General features: G+C 34.2%; 1 protein-coding gene across 2 annotated transcripts in view; it reads right to left on the bottom strand.

The window, feature by feature from the left end:
• Positions 1 to 21,452, bottom strand: part of Pdss2 (Decaprenyl diphosphate synthase subunit 2) — a 44,929-nt gene extending 23,477 nt beyond the window's left edge. Inside the window, exons 1-2 of one of the 2 annotated variants that reach the window (XM_081759887.1) lie at positions 20,808 to 21,452; positions 8,281 to 8,379 (exon numbers count right to left, since the gene is read on the bottom strand). In XM_081759887.1, coding sequence (XP_081616013.1) covers positions 8,281 to 8,379; positions 20,808 to 21,157 — 449 coding nt within the window. In that variant the 5' untranslated portion in view covers positions 21,158 to 21,452. The remainder of the gene's footprint in view (positions 1 to 8,280; positions 8,380 to 20,807) is intronic. The other variant, XM_081759888.1, reaches the window with a different exon arrangement.
• Positions 21,453 to 22,454: the final 1,002 nt, after the last annotated feature.

Here is a 22,454-nt window from a genome sequence, read left to right as displayed (position 1 = left end):
ATCCGGTGAATAAGAAGCTCAGGAACCACAGGAATGCTTCTTTGCACCAAAATCTCAATGATGGAGACTGCTGTGTAACATGATGCGTTGTTGTGGTGCATCATCGAAGTGCGTGCAATGCCTAGTCGAACGAGTCTTTCAAGGATTTCCCAATAATAATAATAATAATAATAATAATAATAATAATAATAATAATAATAATAATAATAATAATAATAATAATAATAATAATAATAATAATAATAATAAAGTTTGATTAACAGTTTGTCCTGGTGGCACAAATTCTTTGTGGACGATCTTCCAACTGCCAGAAAAACAAATGAGCAGAAATTTGGCTTTGGACTTGCTCAATCTGTGGCACTCCCGATTGGTGCTTTGTCTCGGGATCGTTCCCAAAAATCCATGATTCATCACCCTATCACCCTTGGTCTTCTGCTCAGTCGTGAGGTTCTTTGGGACTATCTTGACGCACACTTTTCTCATGTTCAAATCCTGTGTTAAAATTTGGTGAACGGTAAACACATTAAAATTTAACTCACTACTAATCATTCTCACCATCAATAGACGATCTGACCTCACAAGAGATTTCACTCTTTCCACAATGTTTTTGAGGTTGAAGATCTTCCCGCTAAAATGTTTTTGAGATTGAAGATCTTCCCGCACGAGTTCATTTTCCACTTGTTCTCGGCCTTCTAAAAAGGACTACTGCCATCAGAATACTTGTTCCTTGGAAAAGAAATATTCTCCTAAACCCTTTGACACTTCTCATAAGTCAGAGTAGAGGATTTGCCGAGTTTTACACAAAATTTGATGACACAACGTTACTTAAAACTTCTGCCGAGCCATTTTCGGAATACACCTCACAAACACAACTTCATTTCAGATTCTCTCAACAATTATGTAGCAACTGAAACAAGTTCAAACTTGTACTGAGTCAACGGCAAGGCTTAGCTCAAGTGTCGTGCGAAAGTAAAAGTAGCAGCGTTGTCGATTCGTTTACAGTGTTTCCATCCTCATTATTTTTTTAACATACCTCATATATGATTTATTTCAGTGATAGGACCTTATTTTGGTTGGCTAACTACAGGTATATTCCATATCATCAGTTGTGTTACAATGCAGTGTTAGATATTGACAATTAGGATGTGAGCTATTGGACTATGATATTCATCGAACGTAAAGTGATGGACAAACAAAATAGGAGCGGCTCCTGAAATTATTTCGCTTAGATAAATACATAACCACAATAAGGTTAGCTGTATCATTAACTTCTCAAAAATTAACAGATAATTAACACACCATAAACCGTGCGATTTCTTAAAAGCAAGTCTCAACGAATTTAGCTGGTAACAGCGGACCCACTGGCAAGAACGTTCCAAAATACGGAGTGCTGGGTTCAATGTTGTCTGGGCGCAAATAGCGACCACTTCCATCATATGTTATGATGCCATTATAATTCTTACAAACTGAGGAAAAGTCGCTTCAAATTGTGTTATAATATTTTCCTTTGTCTCTAAATTACTGATGCAATGTTAAGTTCGTAGCGACTTGGAGACCCTGTATTATATACAACACGTTCTGCCGAACTTTATAGTCAAATGAATAAAACAGTGGAAACGAAGGCCGTTTGGAGTATAAAACATATTTTATTTAATTTTGCTAACTCACACTCAAAAATTAGATATCGAGAGGATGATTAATATGGATAAAAGGAGATGCGATTAATATGATTCAGAGGATGTCTTCACATGGAAAATCTTTTTATAATAAGATATGGTAAAATCGACTTTTATTGCCTGAGGCTACCAACAATTCAACATGAAAATAATAACCAATATATACGCTGATCTAAACGCTAGGATACTCTATTAAGATCTAAAAATGTTCGCAACGTTGCACTGGCAGTGGAAGCAACAGGGTTGATATATATATGTGGCAGGTTTGGCAAAAACCATGGTTTTTATTTTTTTTTAAAAAAAAAAAACGGTATTTTTGGTTTAAAGCCGGTTTTTTGGTTTAAATAATTTGCTTTATATATTTATATTACATATGGACAGAAATAAGTTTATTTCGCCTTGGTGTTACTATGCAACAATCGGGTTATGCTGGAAAGGTTCACATAAGCTTAAAGCGGAATCCAAACAGCTTATCGGCTTACATCCGAGAGAAATCGTCCTCCATTTGAACTCGAAGCCGGGACTAATTGGCTACAAATGCGACATGTCTGCCGACTCACGAAGGATTCCAGATAAAAATACGTTGTACTTGTTAATATAATTGTACATTATATTATATATAATGTATATTACATTAACTGTATATTATATTAACATGTTAATATAATTGTCAAGAGTCATTTCAGAAGGACAAAAAGGTAAACAGTTGCACAAGTGAAACCATTATACAGAATTACATATGGACATGGACAATTTCAAAATACTGCAGTGTACAGAAGAACTAATTTAGTCCAAGTTAGTTCACTATGACTTTTATTAGTCCAAGTTAAAGAAATACGACTTAATTTGCATATCAGCAAGAAAAGTGAATAAAGATACGAATTATTTGAGTTAACTTTGGCTCTGACCCATTTATACATACCAAAGATACTTCTAATTTCAATAAATGCCTGTGGTGGGGTTTGTATGATCCCCCCCCCAAAAAAGTACGATAATTCGATGTATTTTATCAATAGTAAACATTATTAAAAAGGAAACAATATTTAGAATTTTCCTTTGATTGCAATTGTATAACAATAACAACAAACTATAAAAATTCACAAAAGAAACATTTATAAACTTATAAAGAAAAAAGTTGCTTTTGTGGTATAATCTCTTTGAGTAATTAATGGGGAATTTAGGTTTGAATATAATATGAATAATGTACGGAAGTGAAACTGATAATCCACAAATGTGTGTTCATCAAGATTTTACCAACACTTACACTTTTACTAACATTTTTCGTTTTTTGGTCTAAGCTTTTTTTTTTTTTTTTTTTTTTTTTTAATCAGCCAACCTTGATATATGGGCTCGAGGTTGTGTGTTTGCACTTCTACTACTCGTTCTATCTCTATGTTCTGAGGCTAAGAAGACGGTGATGGTGATAATGAATGAAATGGTGGAATGAAGAGTGGGAGGAAACGGAAAATCCCTGAGAAAACCCACAGGGTGTTTGTCCATCATAAAGTCTACTGGAAACGAGTTGTGATCAAATCATAGATCCTACGCACCAAACGTTTGCGTCCTTTTAATAAGAAGTTTCTAAATAAATATACATATACAGGGTGGTAGGTAACTCCACCGACAAACTTTGGGAGGTGATTCCTTATAGAAAATGAAAGAAAAAAGTTCTTATAAACATACGTCGAAAAAGTCTCCTTTCAGAGTTATGAACCGCCGAAAATTCGAAAAATCATGTTTCGAAATCCCTGCCTTAGAAACTATAGGATCTATCCCAAGCGGTTTAAGGAATTACACAGGAACTAGTACGCAAACTGTCTAAATATCTACGTATTACCATCCTCCGTTATCGGCGAAACGAACGCGTTATTAGTACTTAAAGGAGTATCCCTATACCTCAACTTCCTTTTTACAGTTCGTTTCGCCGATTACGGACCACGGTAGAACATAGATATTTAGATAGAGCGCATACTACTTCCTTTGTAATTCTTTAAACCGCTTGGGATCGGTCCTGTAGTTTCTAAGGCAGAGAGTTTCGAAATGTGAATTTTCGAATTTTCGGCGGTTCATAACTCTGAAAGGAGACGTTTTTCGTCCCATGTTTATTAGAACTTTTTTATTTCGTTTCATATAATGAATCACCTCCCAAATTTGTCGGTGAAGTTACCTACCACCCTGTATATACTCATAACTCTCCTTTGCCTTTAAGCATTGTAAGAAAAACCTCCACTTCCTCCATTTTCTTGTACCAACCACAACCTACATTCCTATAAGTCTATTTTCTGATAACCTCAACTTTGACCTTCATTTTACGAGCAATAAAGCTGCAATTAAGCATGACCTTCTATCCCACACAATACACCTTCGTGCAACTCACACTATCTTGGAAGCTTTTATGGATGATAAAGCAGATAAATATCCCCACCTGAGCTTCCCAATTAAAGAAATTCGAAAACTTACCTTTCTTTATTATATATCATATAATATATGGGTTTCATTCTTTTTGCATAAGTTGGTCTTTTCATTTAAAATAATTGAACATGTGTTTCTTCACATACATGAAAATGGTTTTGTATCAATTTAGCTGAAGTTCTTTCGATCAATTTCTCCCAGTTACCAGAACATGAGTGAGTAATAACCTTCAACAAATGCTGAAGAAAACTTTTCTTTCTTCAAGAAAAAATACGCCCTTCCCTCTCTATATATTTATTTATTTACTTTTAATAAAGTGTGGTTTTAAATGACTTTGAATATTAATCTTCTTGCTTACTATACAGTTGTGAAGTTGTGATCTTCTCCTTTTACCGTTGATATATCCTTTACATAACGTTTTGGGAACATACTTTCAACTTTATACATAAAAAATTTATTTTACGAATATCCATTTGTTTTCGATCCTTTACCCACGCATTTTTCATTATTAATTTACTGACTGGAGTTTGAGCTCCCTTTTCAGCACCGTGGCTATATGAGTTGGTATCTCCTGCTTAAAGTACGAATCGAATCACTCTTCACGTTTATATGAGAGTTTGAGTAACTTCACTGGGATTCGAACCCAGGATGAAGTTTCAAAGACAAGTGACACAAACTAGTCACTTTTCTCATTACATTAGAAAACAAAGAACACATTTGACACATGAACACGAACATATTTGTAGCATTCAGAACACTGTATTTTGAATTAGCCTATTTCAGTAGTGGAAATTGAAGTTCAACACACTTTGAAATAGAAATAAGAGCACACTTTGTCATGAATGAATACGTATGAGTTAAATACAAAACGAAATAAGTAACACAGATTAAATAAGAAAAGTAATAATACAGAAAAGAAGAAGGAAAATCTACCCTCCACCAAATAAATTAAATGTAAAACCTTTTTAACAATTCTCAATATTTACCTTAAATACACATATTTAAGACATAGCATTATAATTAATCTTAAAGTGTGTATAAAATATACAAGTTGACAAGTATATCAGCTAGCATTTATTATGAGAGTGCTAATTTATTTACAGACAGAAGCTCCCTCGTGGATAAACGGTTAGCATACTCGGCTTTGGCGTGGAAGACCTGAGTTCGATTCCGGGCGGGAGCTCATGTCGTTTAGATTCAACGTTAAGCTGTAAGTCTAAACTGAAAGGGACGCTAAACTGAATATCAAATTAAATTAAATATTTACACACATGGAAAGACTTCGATGAAAATATAGTGGTATAACTGACAGCAATAACGAACTAAAACATTTCAAAGAACTACCGCTCTTGTCAATGGTAAAAGTGCCCACGTTTGGGTAACCTTTTAATTGCGCTTTTAGTACTAGTTTGAGAATGTGACATGTAATGGAACTATTGTTAAACATATTCGTCCAAGATTTAACGGAAATAAATTATTTCGAAGTTGGGATATAAATCTTTGCTTGTATCTCAGATACTATTGATCATAAAGAAGAAATTCCTTGAATTATCATACTATAAACATTACTTAACCATATGCAAATACAAATATTTTTTCTTAAAACTTCTAGTTTCTTACTAAGACAATTAAAAAATAATTTTAAAATGCAAAAATGTTACTATTAAGTTTAATGTAACAAAGGAGTAATCTATCACTGGGTAAAAAGCTATAAACTCCAAATAAAGAAATAGTCCGTTAACCACGAGAAGTATCAGAAGGACCAATTGTAGTGCAAGGTTTATATCCAGATGAACTAGGCTCTTTCTCTTGGCCTCCCTCAAGTTATTGCTTTTTAAATTGTTTTTTAGTCTCATTTCTCCATTACAAAATACTATACAGGAGTTGAGTTTAATTGTTATACATCTTACAGAAAAAAATAACCTGTTATCAATAATATCTGAGATATAAACAAAATTATATATATTTCCTTTCTTGTGACCCCATGGACCAACATGTTTAACAATAGTTCCAACAAATTCCGCGCCCTAAAATGAGTATAATAAACGCAATTATACATTTATCTAAGCGTGGGCACTTTTACCATTGGCATGAGTGGTATTTTTTTTTTTAATGAATAATTACATATACTATCTTTAATAGAAAAAATCTTTTATTTCTCTATGTTCTTGTTGAACAAAAACAATACTCAGTCTCATGTATTTTTCGCGTTATGCTATATTTTATGCCAAATCCCGAACGATTTATACTTCTTATATTAGTTTTTCATTCAACCATCATTTCACAATAAGGTGTTTTTTCTATGTGTAACTTGTTTGTTCTCCGAGCTATTTCCAGATAATGAATATCTGTCAATATATGTGACGAATATTTTTTTCATCCATGAAATAACAGATGCAGTACAAGGTGACGCCCATAATAGAAGGAATTATGATACAATTCATTGAATTATGATTATTTGCCTGTGCAAACGTAATAGAGAAAAAACAAGCATGCGCTTTCTTTGACTACAGCTACAATTTTAACTTTACCATTGGCTCAAGTTAGACTGAAAAATCACTACGCGATGGTATAATTGACCGTTCTTGATTAATTCTATTTACATTTACTCGTCAAATTTGGTGGATCTTTTCACTGTACTCATATTGTTCTTATGTAAAAATACCTTAGTAAGCTGACCCACTGCTATTACATCATATGCGACTTGCAATATTCTTAACTAATTCAGTAAAGACTCGATTCTGTAATAACTTACACGTTTGTGAAGTTGTGATTTATTTATTTATCGTGATCCTGTTTGCACTATGGATATATAATGACAATCATACAGCCATTTCCACGCAAGAACTTGAAGGAAGAATAGTTAAATAAAAAAAGTAATGAAATCACTGTTGCGACTGAAGTTGTATTCATTCAAAGTTAGACTTACATGCTGGTCTAGTGGTCAGCGGATGTGCTTTTGGTACACGTTGTCCCGGGCTCGATCCCCGATGGGGAGCAGACACATTAATTCCATAATCATTCACTTTCATTAATCATCCGTTCCCTTTAACCTAAAGGGCATAACTGTGGGACGTTTAACTAAAAAAAAAAAAAAAAATCGCATCATTTTCATTCACGGTTGATATAAAGACAATGTTACCTGTCATGGCGATGAGTTCACCTTTTTTTTTTTTTTTTTCGTTCTTCATCCCATTTCTTCTATTTCTTGACTTCAAAATATCCGCAAGTGCAGCATACGAAACAGCAGCAATAAAACACCCCTCTAATATATATATACAAACACGGAAGTAGCTATCTTAATATTTATTTATTTAACATTATGTGCATCTTTGTACTTCAACTTACTTTGTCAATCTTTCATAAGAAGCATGCTCATTCGAATTCAAACTAAATTTATTCCAAAGATATTTTCATTCTGCACTTTTTCTACTTTCAATTTATTTGAATCATTTAAATTTTGCTATCTTTAAGAATCATTGACAGTTTCTCTCCCAGTCTTTACTGTACCATCTGCACTTTTATCTCTTGCAAATTCCATGATAAAAAGAACATCAAGCCCAAGCGAGTTTCCTCTTTGGAGCTTCGAAAGTCATCTCATTGTGCAACTCTTTCTAGTTATGTTTCACATTGATATTCATTTGCAACCTTCACTTTCCCCTTTGTAATGTATTAATTTTCGTAATCAAAAATTTATATGCGATGTTTTTTTTTTTTTTTTTTTTTTTTTTTTATTCGTTGATAGTTATTACAGAATTTTTACCACTTTACTGTTCCTTTTCTAAGTAAACTGAAATTTTTCACGGTCGGAATCTTGTAAAGCTTCTGTCTTGAATGCATTGTGCAGTTTCATTTATTAACTGATGTGGCAACTCTTTCTTTCCTCAAGCGGCTATAAAATAATGTAATTTATGCAATTCCCACATATGTCCCCTACATATAGTTAACCTTCTTGAAGCTAAAGTAATTACTAAATGTAGTATTCAACATTTCCGTCTACTGCTTTTACCTGCTACATCATCTCTTCCAAATACCTGTATAAGTTTTTTGTCTTGTCATTTTGCTGTTTCCGATTACTTTTGATATCTGGGTATAATGCAAAATTCCAGAAAATTCTTCATATTCTTCTCCTTACTAGATATGATTGTTATTATTAGTATTTTCTTAAAACTACCCATCTCCCTCATCTTACCTGCTTTCATCTTCCTCATCCCCCAAATTAATCTGTTCGATCCCTGGAATTTTGACTCCATCTAGATCTCGAAGTTTTCTCAATATCGCTTTTTGGTTCCTTTAAAACAAACGAACAGAAAAGCTAAACGAGACGAGCTTTTCATATTTAAAGAGCAGGCAATTAAAAATGAGACTCACAATTATAAATTACGTTTTGTATTCCCTTAAGCTGTCTACCTTTTCTATTCATTCGAACAATACAAAATTCCAAAAAATTTCTACTGCTGCAACACCACTCCAATAATATTGCATTGCACATTACTAACTTAGCAATCATGTAAGTGATCTAATTGCTTTAGCAAAACAGTCAATAACATTCCTTCTCGCACAATTTCTTGTAACATAGGACATGTGTACTTCTTAATATAATGATTTGGTACAATTCTTTTGCTTTTCAGATTTTGAAACTATCAATATGCATAAGTTAAACAAAAGGTATGTAATTCACCGTTACGGAAACGTTTTTAAAATGTTCATCTCTAGACTTTCTAATATGTTTAACATCTATCCGTCTCATGCTATCTTTGCTTTAATAATTCAAACTAGAAATATCATACAGCTGCTGAGCAAAGCAAAAATATTTAATTAAAATTAAAATTTTATAAACATACTGTATCTGAAAAAGGAAAATGTTTTGTTATTTGGCGAAAGTGTAACATGCTTATAATTTTAATTTCCATTAAATTCTTTTGCTTTTCTCATAAACTGTATATTATTTCTAGTTTAACGTAAGAACCTAACTGAAAAGTTATATTAATGTGAAGAATTTCTGTTATAGTTTTATCATTAACTATTACATGAGCTCTGTTGAGCTCTCATGCAAAAATTCAAACTGAAGGACACAACACACTAGACATAAAGATAAGACACTAGAAGAAGAATGAAAATACAGAGTGAAATAAGGTTACTACATACTAGAAAGAAAATTTACACAGTGAAATAAAATGTTAGAACAAAAAGAGCAAGAACACAATACATATTACACATTATAACGAGTAAGGCTGGAATAGCAGTTCCAGTTCCATGCTTACCAAACTTTACTGATATCCGATATCTGTAGATAAAATTTATCAAACTATCAACTAATATAAGCACGGTACGTGACGTTTGGGCGCCGCCGTTTAGGCGCGGACGTTTGGGCCCCGCCGTTTGGGCACTGGACGTTTGGGCGCGAAGCCATTTGGGCGCCAGACGTTTGGGCGCGAGTTAAATTAAAAAGTCATTATGTTAGGCGCTGAGTACTAAGTTCGAATCAAGATATCACAAGGTGTCTACTGTAGTGGAAGTCCTTGAATTATACTGGATTTTGTTTTACATAGAAATACTGGAATTTCAAAATTCTAAAAACTGAATTAACAATTAAATTTTGTAAATTTAAGTTTCAGCCAAAGTTAAGTGTGCTTTTTATTTGATAACTTTTCAAGCCAAAAGTAAGTAGACCAGACTAGATATGATTGACTGCATTACATACATAGTGAGCCTATTCCATTAAAAAATTTAAACAGGCCTTCTACTGTGGTTATGCAATAAGTGTGAATGTCAAACACATTTCTAGTGGCTAAATGACCAATATATGTACACTTAACAATATTTTTTACTTTGAAATCGTTCTTTTTTCCCTTTCTCCACTTTCTTTAATGCAGATTAAATGCTTACAATGGGACGAAAAACAAGTGTGTTAAGTTTTGATTTTTATATTGGAATGTTAATATAAAAAAGTGATACCAGAAATACGGCATACTGCAGTTCCTAAACTCAATGTCTTAGACACCCTGTATTAACATCTTTCCCTCAACTCGATTAGGATTTAGGATTTTTAGATTTCTGGGTTCTCGGCATTTAAGGCCATTTAACCCGTCACGTTTGAGGGAGCACACTATCCGGGGAAAGGGAAGGAAGGAAGCGGCCTGGACCTGTAAATTAGATACCACCCCGGCATTATTAACAGTCGTCTGATTCCTTCATTTTTTAGCTTTCTTATATAATACAAAAATTAGATCATTAGATCAGAAGTACAAGAATAGTGAACAAGCGAAAAATCAGTCCATGACGAGGTTAGGCAACAAATACCACAAACGAATTAAACTATTTAATTTAGAAAATATACAGATAAATGAGGTGAGATAAAAACAGAAGTATAGGAAATGTATATATCTTGATTCGCGCTTAGTTTTCAGTGCCTAGCTTACTTTATATGTCGTAAATTGTGATTTTTACTATGTACCTCGCGCCCAAACGTCTGGCGCCTAAACGTCCGGCGCCCAAACGGCAGCGCCGAAATGGCGCCCAAACCTCCTGTCCCGTATAAGTAATTGTATGTGAAATTAATTCTTGTGGTTGCGAAACGGATTACAAATGTTTCAAATTAACTCGTCGTAATTAATTATATTCCTATTCTTTGAATTTCCATTATTCATTTATTTTTAATTTGCCTAACAACTGTACCATTAAAGTTCCTTCATGAAGACCATGGAACTGAAATGCATGAGAAATAGTGATACAGAAAGAAGTGTTTTAATGAGCTAAACAAGAGATTTTTCTAATAAGTATTGTGCGAACACATACGAGTATATGCAGAAACATTATAACCTGTTTAGATTAATTAATTTATTATTATTATTACGACTCACTCTTATCTCCTTACAAGGGAACATTCCGATTTAGTGAATTCAATTGTTAAAAATGATTTCTAGCACTGGATTCAGCACCAAAAGAAACAGAGAAAAAGAGGGTGTTTAGTGGCAGACCGTATACAGGGTGGGAGAAGTGAGGGCAAAGTGCGAAGATAAAACGTAGAAAATGTCTATGATTAATTACTCATGTGGGTTCTTTCTTTCTACATAGAGAAAGGAGGGAAATGAACAAACACTGACCAACTTCCCTGCATATGTAGATCATTACTTCTCAATGGAAGAAGAAATATTCTGTTGAAAGCAGGCTGAAAGTGTCAAATAACAAAGCAACATCACGCGCTCGGAGTTTCCAGACTACTTTTTTCTTCGCCAAACATTTAAAACATTCCATTTCTTATTCATGTGACGGAGAAGATCAGCTTTTGCTCACCCTCTATTTTCGTCGAGAGATGTCCAGTTCAAATTTTGTTGAAAACACCGAATTTCGGAGAAAATATCTGTTACACTACCATGTAGTGGGAGGAGAAGGCTAATAGGTCAATTTTCTATACCACTCACTAAGGCTTTTAAGATCCTTCCTAAAGAGTAGCGTCAAGAGTCATATGCCACATTATCCCTTTCCCGTATATTCTTCTTGCGTTAATTCCAACATGGCGGCTTTTCAGATGTCCCTCATGATTCACATTACGTCTATTCAGTAGAGCTCTACTTTGCCTTCCTCATATCCAACATATGATCTCAATCCCTATACTAGTTTCAAAATTAACATTACATTTTTTTTGACAATTTCTATGTTTTATCTTCGCACTTCGCCCTTACTTATCTCCCACCCTGTATACGGTCTGCCACTAAACACCCTCTTTTTCTCTGTTTCTTTTGATGCTGAATCCAGTGCTAGCAATCATTTTCAGCAATTGAATTCACCCAATCGGAATGTTCCTTTGTTAGATTAATGAGAAATTTAACCTGCAACAACGAGTAGTATTTCACGTATTAAATTATCTATTAAGCTTATCGATTACATATACATTTGCTTCGCATGTAATATAAAAGACAAGTACCACAAATTTCAAATGGATTCTACATAATATAATCCAAGGTCCACGCGTTTCTGACAGAAGCCTGATGCGAAGTTAGTAGTGATGAGAAAAATATATTCTCAAGAATAAAAATAAATTCGATACACTGATAAAGGCAATTCAGCAAAATTCTAAGCATCCTTAAGGCAAAAATTAGATGGAAGATATTTTACTTATATAGAAATTATTTTCCTTACAACGGTGTAAACGTATTACATCTCAAACTTCCTCCAACCTAACTTTTAGCATCTGCTGGAACATGAAACTTATGATGGAAATGTAAGTAAGTCCTAATAAACATTTTCATAACAACTTATTGTGAAATCTAAACACGGATCTTAGGAATTTAGAATATGTATATTAACTACCTACGTAAAGGTCGCATCGAATACAATTGTAATGCCGCTAAAGAGCGGGAAATACAGTGCCTTTTATCTTTGCTAGTCGACACTGTAAGATACATATTTATAAATTAAAAATAAGAACTAATCTTGTATCTGGAATGATTATTTCTTCTTTGCTAATGGATAATATAGGATACACATTTGTAAATGAAAAATTAGTAGTATTTCATTATTTCTTCTTGTTATATGATTTCGATCTTTTCTGGAGCCTTCCTCCGTAGAAATGAAAAGGGATAACAGCAAGAGAGCACTTACTTAGGAAGCCCCCAGAGAGTGTTGAAATCGTATAACAAGAAGAAATAATGAAATAATACTAACTTTTCAATTACAAATATATATCCTACAGCGCCAGTAGGTAAAGAAGAAATAATCTTTCTGGATACACGTTAGCGCTTATTTTTAATCTATATAAAGAATATTTTAATATTTTTTAAATCAAAATACAATGTCAACTAAAAAAAAAAGTCGATGTTTTCATATGATCTAGTCACATATATCATTCATAAGTACGCTGTAAAATAGCTCGTAATACTTTTATGCAAATAAATGTTTCAACATCTCATAGAAAAATTCCTAATACACATCAATGATGTATTACAAAGCTACTAGCATATAGTGGTTTACAGAGACGAAATTATTGACCTATGCCCACAAAATTTTTGAAGAGGGTATAAGAGAACATGAGGAACTTTGCAACATAAAGAAGTATAGTCAGTGGCTTGAAAAGTTAATATATATATATATATATATATATATATATATATATATATATATATACGTTAACTAATTGGTACAGTATAAGGTTGCTTGTAACTTGCAGAAAATGGATGACTACGTACAAGGGTAAAAAATGGTTCAGTCCTCACAACACTATGTACCGTAGAAAAGTATGCCTTCTGGATTCCTTTGACCGAATTTAATGGCTACTTTATCACACTAGCAAATCCGCACATAACATTTACAAAAACAAGAAATGAGAACGTCGTAAAAGTGGTCAAACTAGTAAAAAATTAAATGAAATCTTTCAGTTTTAAGTCCCACGGCTATGCCAGCTAGGCTAAAGGAGACGGGAGAACCCCGAGAAAACCCCCCTACCACAGTTTGTCCACCACAAAGCCCATTTGGCACGAGGTGGGAAAGCCATAGTGCCCCCTCAACTTGCACTAGTACAAGGAATACTTACTTAAGCTAGAAACAACAGTTACGTATACCGATACTAAATTATTTTCTATTACTGCACCGAGGATCTTACGGAACTATGAAATGATGACAATGGATCATCGAAACTATATGTAGTCTTAACATTTAAAAGACACTTAATGGTGATTCTTTTCAACTCTTTAACATATGTGAAGTTATGTGGTTATAACTGTTCCTAAATATTGTACTACAAATTCCCATAATTGTTTTTTGCATGGGACAACTTCGGAAGTTTATACATCATTCATGAACATTATTCTTGACGAAACTGCCTAAGATAGCGGCTAGCAAGTGCACCTTTGGTGCATATCATCCAGGGTTCGATTCCCAATAGGAGATGATTAAAAACATTGACGCATTATGGTGGTATGGATCCCAACCTTAAACTGAAGGTCCACGTTTCATATAGCCTCGGTGCTGAAACGAAACGCTAAACTTCAACAAACTATAAAACGCAATCATCAAGTGGAGAAAGGACAAAACTTGTTCAACAAAGATAAATATGGAATTCTGTGAAGAATTAATCCGAAGGAAAATTACGAAACAATTCCTACGTAGAACATTAATATAATTCTTACGTTACGGTTAAAAATGATGCTAACTATGAAATGATCAGTTGTGGGTTGTTTAATCTTTGGATTGCTTGCATTTTTGCATTCATTTAATTATTTAATTCTCCACAAAACCACATTCTCACTTCTTGAAATTATTATCACTACTATTATCCTTTCCTTTAAATGATGAGTACTACATATGAAGCATAAATGTATTAGGAATCGCGTTTCTTCATTTCAAGGAATTATGTTCTATTTCGTAACTTTAACATATGTTCCGTACGCATCTTTTTAAAATACATTACCAACTTGCAGAAAATCATCATTTTGATATAACGATGTTTACAGAATTTATCCGAGCCAATTTTCAATACATGCAGAGTTGTCCTCAATAGGCAGACAGTAGTATCAATTAGACGGTTTGCCTGGACTGATTAATTTTCTCGAATTCACAAACTATTATTATTATTGGGGTCCGCTATAACTCACTGGTAGAACGCTCACCTTTGGTGCGTGAGGTTTCTGGTTCGACCCAAGTTCTGGCCAAGTGGACTTTGTGCAGGGCCAACATCGTATAGGTAGGTGGATTCTTTCGTGTCCTCCCACCTTCTTCACTCCACCACTTCGCTCATTATCATTATCACCGTCTCCTTAGCCTCGGAGTTCAATCGTAGGACGTTACACTTAAATGATAGTCACTTTTCCTGTCACGATATTCGGGAATTCCTTCCTTCCTTTGGGAAATCCCTTACGCACGTTTCCACTCATCTTCGTTTTGGCATTTCTGAAAACTAAAGGTATCACATCCTGTAATATTCAATAAATTGCTGTCTCTGGCGTCGGTGGTATTTGCGTTATGCGCCCCGAAATTCATTTTCCGATAATTCGGTGGTTCATAACTCGGAAAGGACACACTCTGCAGCATTTTTGAGGGTACGACTTTCTGGCTTGTTTTCATGCATGGATTCATCCCTCAAGCATTTTAAACGGTATTTTGCAATAGACTATGAATATATAATTTTCATTTAACAAAAAATAAAGATCTCTTACATTTATCCAAATAGTGACAACGTGCGGAACTGAGGCAGTACTCACGCCTACGAATCGTGGATTTTACGGTCGGAGATGTGTGGTTAGTACATCAATACTCTCATCGTCAATGCTGTTAGTTTTCTTAATCAGAATTCGCTACCTCTATTTTTCAGGTAACTCCCAAATTACCCTCACGACGCTGGGAAATCGCGGCACTACCAACATTATCTGGTTTTCCTCAATGTTCTGTGATGTGATAGATGATAAGAAGAGTTTGATACGATGTAAGTAGGAGCTACATGTTCTTTAAAACTGACGGAATCTGCAGCTAGTTGTGGAAACTATATTTATGGATAAATATCCAAGTTTTGTAGGAAGACATAATTTGATGTAATTGGGCAAGGAGTGTCCAAGTTAATGAAGCGGATATATGTGGTAACTACATGAATATTACGTTCAGAGATGTTACTGATTTAGACCTATATATATCGAGTAAAGGCTAGGCTTCGTGGATAAATGATTATGGAGGAGCTGATTATTGATATTTGATCTCATATCGCTAGGTGTAGAATTAATACGTTCATTCTAAAATTACTTACCCCAAAAACACCCAAAATTCACTAATTGCAATCGTTTCGGACTAAAGTTATTGCCTTCTTTTGCTTATATTCCTTCAGAAAACTAATGTTGTCGCTGGAACTACATTACGTTGAGAATCTTCCGAAAATGAGATTTCAAATAATATTTCAGTTCCTGTAAAGCAATAGCAAGGTGGAAGCTATGTTATGATGTGTTTGAACAAAAGATATTTTATAGAATTGGTGTATTGATTCAAGCCTAAAATAAATTGGATTTTTTTTTTTTTTTTAAGATTAGTGTCCTTTTCAGTAGCGCCGCATGAGACGTAGACCTACAACCTAACATGGGATCTGAAGCATATGAGCTCCTGCCGGGAATCGAACCCGGATCTCCCGCTAAATGGAGTTTTAGGTGTCATACTTATTACCTTGAACTGAAATTGGTAGAACAACTGATAGGATGTTGCCCATCACAAAAATTATACGAAAAGAAAGTAGTAATTCTTCATTATTTAAACATATATATATTTGTTTGTTACTCTTTTACATTGTTACTGAAGTACCGGAAATCTAAGACAGTAAACAGTATCATACATAGTTAAGAAATGCAGACAACGATCAATTCAAGATTCTCAACATCTAACGTTTACTATATGTGAAATGTTATTCAATTTCAAAGTGAAAATGTGTGATTGTGGCTCGGATCGACTCTGAGTCTTCGGCTTATCATGCCGAGTGTAGACTACGCGACTTAGTCCTCTCACTAGTTGGTTTGAAAACAGTCACGTCGTAGTTATCACCCACAAAATAAGCGGGAGAACCTAGTCCAATCTCTTGACCAGTTGTGTATAGTCAGTGTTTGTTATATATATATATATATAAAACTCACGAATAACTAAGGTTTTATTGAATAAATTAGCAAAAACGTCATCGAAATTGGTTCAACCGTTTTTGACTAAAGGTTCCTCGCTACGTTCACCTCCACTATTTCAAAGTTTTGTGAATAACTTACAAATAATAACGGATATCAAACATTTATAAAGAGAGCCTAGTAGTATCTACAAAACGCTATTATATGAACCAATTTCCTTATAGGTCTTGCAAAAATATGTATAAGTACTTCGTTTTTCACATCACAATTTTCGGGTTCTGAAATGTTCACACCACACAAAATATTTTGCAAACAATTATTAGTTTACTATCTACGTCACTTCCTAAAATGTTTATAATCTCCACTGCCTTTAAGTTATTCACTAAAATTTAAAACATAAATAAATAAAATTATTTACGGTGGAGGGCCGGCTTACGAAAGAGTCTTAAATGAAGACGAACATACACAACCGATCAGACTTTCATATTACTACTGTTATTGATATGCTCATTGTTCGAAAGCAAGACATGTAAGTAGTGACGTAGAACAAATAAGCGAAAATCCAATCATTTCAAGGAGAAAATATACTTTCTTTCCAACCAAAGGGTTGAATATGCCAATCTTAGTGATAATAATAATAAAAAGTTGATTCGATTTAAATTGATTGATCCCTGGACTTGAATCCAATCAATCAGTTTGTGTTTGAATCAATGAACACAGAAGCCTGTTCGTGTCATTTGTAGTAATAAAAATGGTGGCAACGTCTTGCCAAGCTGGATATTGAGTTTCATGCCTTCGCCAGTCCAAATATCAGTTCTTTTTAACATTTAACAAAATTCGTTGATTGTTGCCCATCCTAATAACTGACCTTGGATTATTATAATCTCGAGGTAACCATCCTCTTCTTCAAAACTACCCTTAATCTGAGCAATGCATTCAAGTTGACGAGTTAAAAAATATATATATATATAATACTAATAATAAACCTCATGCTAAAATTTTATCCAAGCCTCTCATGAGTCGTTAGCCCATTGCTATTACAGGTAATTAGTTAATCGAATCGAACTGAGGATTGATAAAATTAAGGGAAAGTAAGGGTCAAGTTCCAACGTTGGTCGTTCGTTTCTAGTAAAATTTTGCAAACTTATCGGGAAGAAATGGACGATTTGTTCATTCATGTGCTTGACAATATGTAAGGAGAGCGGAAGTTATGTTTATTTTCCTTTATAAGCGATTATAAACATGGAACTCTGGCAAATGAAGGAACAATTTCGTGAAAGGTTACCACATGGTTGGGTTATGGAACAGTAACGACCATTTGTATTCTGAACATGGCAGCACGTGTAGAGAGTCGCTCCACTTGGTATCCTTACGCAGAGACGAGAAATTACACTATTAATTTTAACAAAATGGGTCCAAACTTTCCTAACCCTCAGCTAACCCGACCTTACCTTACTCTTCTCTACCTTACCCAGGGTTTGCCCAAGTGGACAGAGCTCGAAAAAAACCAGAAACCCACCCGGGTTTTTGAGCTTTTTTTAATATATCATTGCCACAACTAAGGTGATCACATTGAAAGTCATTTTTAGCAGATTTTGGACTTTCCTCGGGCGAATTAAATGCTTTCACGTTAAGGTATGTAACATTCTACATAAGACTTTTATAAAGTTCTGAATGCACTGAATAAATGAAAAAACCTTACCTTAGCTTGAGATAATTATATAACAAATTAATGTATGGATTATGCTTATAGCCTATTTGAAAAAAAAAAATGCAATTTTATATTTTAGAAAATACTTTCCGTAAATACTGTGCTTGCCGACTCGGCTATGCCGAGGGACGTTATCCCTCATACGTTTGACGAGTGTAAAGCCATACGTGCCGGTACTACCAGTAAATATGTAGTGTATTAGTAAAATTATTAGTATTATTTCTTACCTTTGATGGTAGCACAAGTATTCTTCAGTAAAATTTAGTTTTCCAACAATAACAGTTTAGTTATTTGTTGGTACTCTTCAAATAAGCATTTTTTAGAATCAACAACAATAGCATAAAAATTCTTGTCAAATTTAAGAAGCTTAATGCTCAGAGTTCCGAAAACTACGTAACACTTACTACTTCAAGTGCTGAATTCAAACTACAGTACTAGTGGAAGTTTCGGTGTACAGTAAAGAAAGCTGCATTTTCGAGGGGAAAAAAAAAGTCACGAAAGAAATGCTCGGGAAATTTCCGCAATTGAACGGACAAAGCATCGGTACTGAATACTTCAACAATAAAACTATTTATTTTACGCTGGAAGATGCTTAATTTCATTTAAGACATTTACTTTATAAAATATGAATTATATCTTTGTTAATTGTTTTAAATTAATTTCCTGGAAAGAAACGTCTTGCAACAAATGCTCGGGAATTTCTCTAATTGAACGCACAAAATACCAAAAGTGAACTTCAAAGAATAAAACCATTTATTTTACGCTGTTAAATAAATATATTTGGTGTTCATATTTGGCAAACGTCACTGAGGCTTCTGGCATGATTCGATCTACTTCCTTCGTCCTTCCTTCCTTCCTTCGTCATCTCGTTCCTTCGTCTGCTTGTACCAAACATACTACAGGGTACCATCTTCGATGTTTTAAGTTTCAATTTTCAGGGTACAAGCACGAGACATACTAAATTTCCAGTACAGATTTTGGCGGCATACCAACGTACAATTTCAAAATGGTGACTTTAAAAAAAAGCGGATATCCACGCTACAAAGCGCAATTTTAGGTCTTTTAAGTTGAAATATTTACAATAAAAGCAGAAGACACTCTAAATTAGCTCTATATATTTTGGCGGCGATCTAACGTAAATTTCAAAATGGCGGCCATTTTTTTCAAAACAGCAGTGGACAAGAAAATTGTTGCAAGTTGTGACAACGATAATCTTGAAATATAAATCAATCACATTTTAACACTTTTACCCCAGACATTGAAATTTTTCGAAAAAGCCGATTAAACCCGAAAAACCCACATGGACCCAGGTGGGTTAGGCTGTTTCAAAAGAAAGAAAAAAAAAACAGGGTTTTTTCAAACCTGAAACCTTTTAAAGTGGTCATAAAAATTGGTGATCTTGAAATCTTCGTAGCTGTAATTACGCTTTTTGTCGAAAACCAGACGGACGACAAACTTCGGAAAGTAGTAAGTAGTTTGGATCCTCGTTTCGAACACCTGAGCACGATTCTGCAGAATTTACGGGGGGAGGAGGGGAATGTTCTACTCACACTGAAAGAGACATTTATGTTAAATAACTTTCAGTGGATTTTATACCAACAAAACCGAAGACAGATTTATAAAATAGTAGCTAAAATATACTTCAACACGACATAGAAATAAATCAGCCGTGACAAATTTCATTCCTGAATTATTTGGTAGCAAATACGTTTTAAATGTGTGCGCAAATGACAATATATAGCTAGTCATTGTTTTCAATGGCGCAATGTTACTACATGTTAATTAATTAACTGTGTAAGAGATATTTACCAATGAGAAAATTAATAATGGCAATATTCTTAAATGACAAGTGACTTCGTTCAAATACTTCATAACCTAATGCCTTCATCGCCCGAACTATCTGTGCTACATTCAACTTAGAACGCTCAGGCTCCCACAATTGCTTATGGGTCGTACGAATATACCTAGTAAAAGTGGAAAATCGGTAATACTAAAAGTTCTAATCGGAAAGTTCTAAAGGCATTACAATACACGCTCCAGTTGCGCATCGGTAAGTAGGACCGCTTTAAAATGGTATAGTATAGTAGAATAAGATAAGGATAAGTAGGGTAGGGGAGGAACAAGTTAGCTTAAGTGTTAGGGAAATTTCATTTTCATAAAATTAATAGTGTATTTTCTCGTTTCTGAGAATATATTAGCTGAAGCGGGCATTGTAAAGTTAACCCAAATTAAGTTCCATTTGTTCAGTTTGCAGCGGGCCTTCCTTGACCATTTCAGAGAACATAATAGTCATCTATTAACGGTTAATACTACTATCATTGGCTAGAAAACTATTAATATAGTTTCTCAATTACTGATTAAGAATTCAACCTTAATTTTAAAACATTAAACATATTTTAATACGGTAATCTAACTGAATCATACTTTGCAGTTTTGAGCAATGGATGATTTGATCCAACCAATTTTCTCAAATGTAGAGCAACATTGGCTATCTCGTCACTTAGGAGCCACCGAAGACTAAGAAATGATGTTGGGTAACCAACAATTTTTTCTGCTTCCGACACAGCTCGGTTCCAATCCGGTTTTTTGTTTTGCGCTGGTTCGACAGCATTCTTTCTGTCTGTTGTATAAATATGCCTTGTACTACACAACACAGGAAGCACTTGAGAGGACGGACTGAAAATATTTCCGAATGATTTCGTCCGAGATGTATGACCTTTAAAACACGAAAGTTGTAGCACTCGCGAAGTACATATCCTGAAACTCTGAGCCATTTTCACAGCTTTCTCGTCTTCATTGCAACCACCTGTGCTCACTAATATTATTGAAACTATTGATAGTTGCGGAACCACCACATTCACAAACACAAGAGAAATCACAAATAACTGTTTACTTCCTTCATTGCCCCAGGTCCAATAGAATAACAGTGAAGTCACGATTCAAGGTCGCGCCGCTCATATACCTTTCAGCGTTGTCAAATCTCTGTAGACGTTATGCATTTTGTGTAATGGTGATGATATAATAATTTCTTCTTGAATTTGCGTAAGCGAAACGAGTTTATTATGTTGCTGTTATGCAACGACAAATTCGCTGGTTTGGTAAGACATTTCCAAAATATATTTCACGAATAAGAAAAAATAAAAACTGACAGCGCAGCTAGATTTCTTGCATATACTTGCGGTCAATGACACAATTTTAGAAACACAGCACAGGTCATTTCCCGTAAGAGTGTCCAATAAATGATGCTGAAATGTAGTAGCCGCCTTTTTATTTATTTATCTTGAAGTAAACTTAATGAATGATTGGCGTGGACATTAAATAGCATTTTAAGCAGTGATTTTCATTCAGAGAATATAGTGATGATTTGGATTGCACTGATCTCAATTATGCTTATTATTATTTATAAATACGCTGCTGCTTAGTTTGATTTCAGTTTCATTAAAATTAACCCGAAAATCAATTTTGATCTTACTAAAGAGCGCAGAAGAAAACTGACCAACTTGACGCAAATATCTATTACATCATACATATTATGCATGACAGTAAGTAAAGCAGTGACACTTTCAGATTTACTTCGGGAGGAGGGAATATCAATACACTGGAGGGTGAAAAGCAGCTAGTATTGCGAAAATAATGGGAAATCACATTTAGCGCAATAGCGGATAATGGCCCCGGGGAACCCTGAACCACCCCTGAAATCATCACTGACAGCAAGTGACCTATTGAAACGCCAAAGGACTTCTTATCTTCCATACAAGAACAAAATTGCACATGAATATCCGATGTATTATTATTTTTGAATGAAATTAAATATTACGTATTATTGAAATGTTAAAGCTAAAGAAGGCGGATGATTAAGAAAATGAATTAATATGAAACAAGTGGTGGAATGAGAATGAAAAGGAAAACGGAAGAACCCTGAGAAAATCCATGAACATGATATGGTCCATCACAAACTCACTTGGGCGGCTTGGATTGAATGGTAGTGAGCAATCTAACACTAAGCCACCGTACCTCTACAATAATAGGCTATATTTTGTCTTTAAAAAAAAAAAAAAAAATCATACATGA

This window comes from Thermobia domestica, chromosome 5 (genome assembly GCF_964235325.1).
Source record: "Thermobia domestica chromosome 5, izTheDome1.hap1.1, whole genome shotgun sequence".
NCBI lineage: Eukaryota > Metazoa > Arthropoda > Insecta > Zygentoma > Lepismatidae > Thermobia > Thermobia domestica.
Note: the sequence above shows the minus strand (reverse complement) of the source record. Positions and strands in the feature narration are given on the sequence as shown.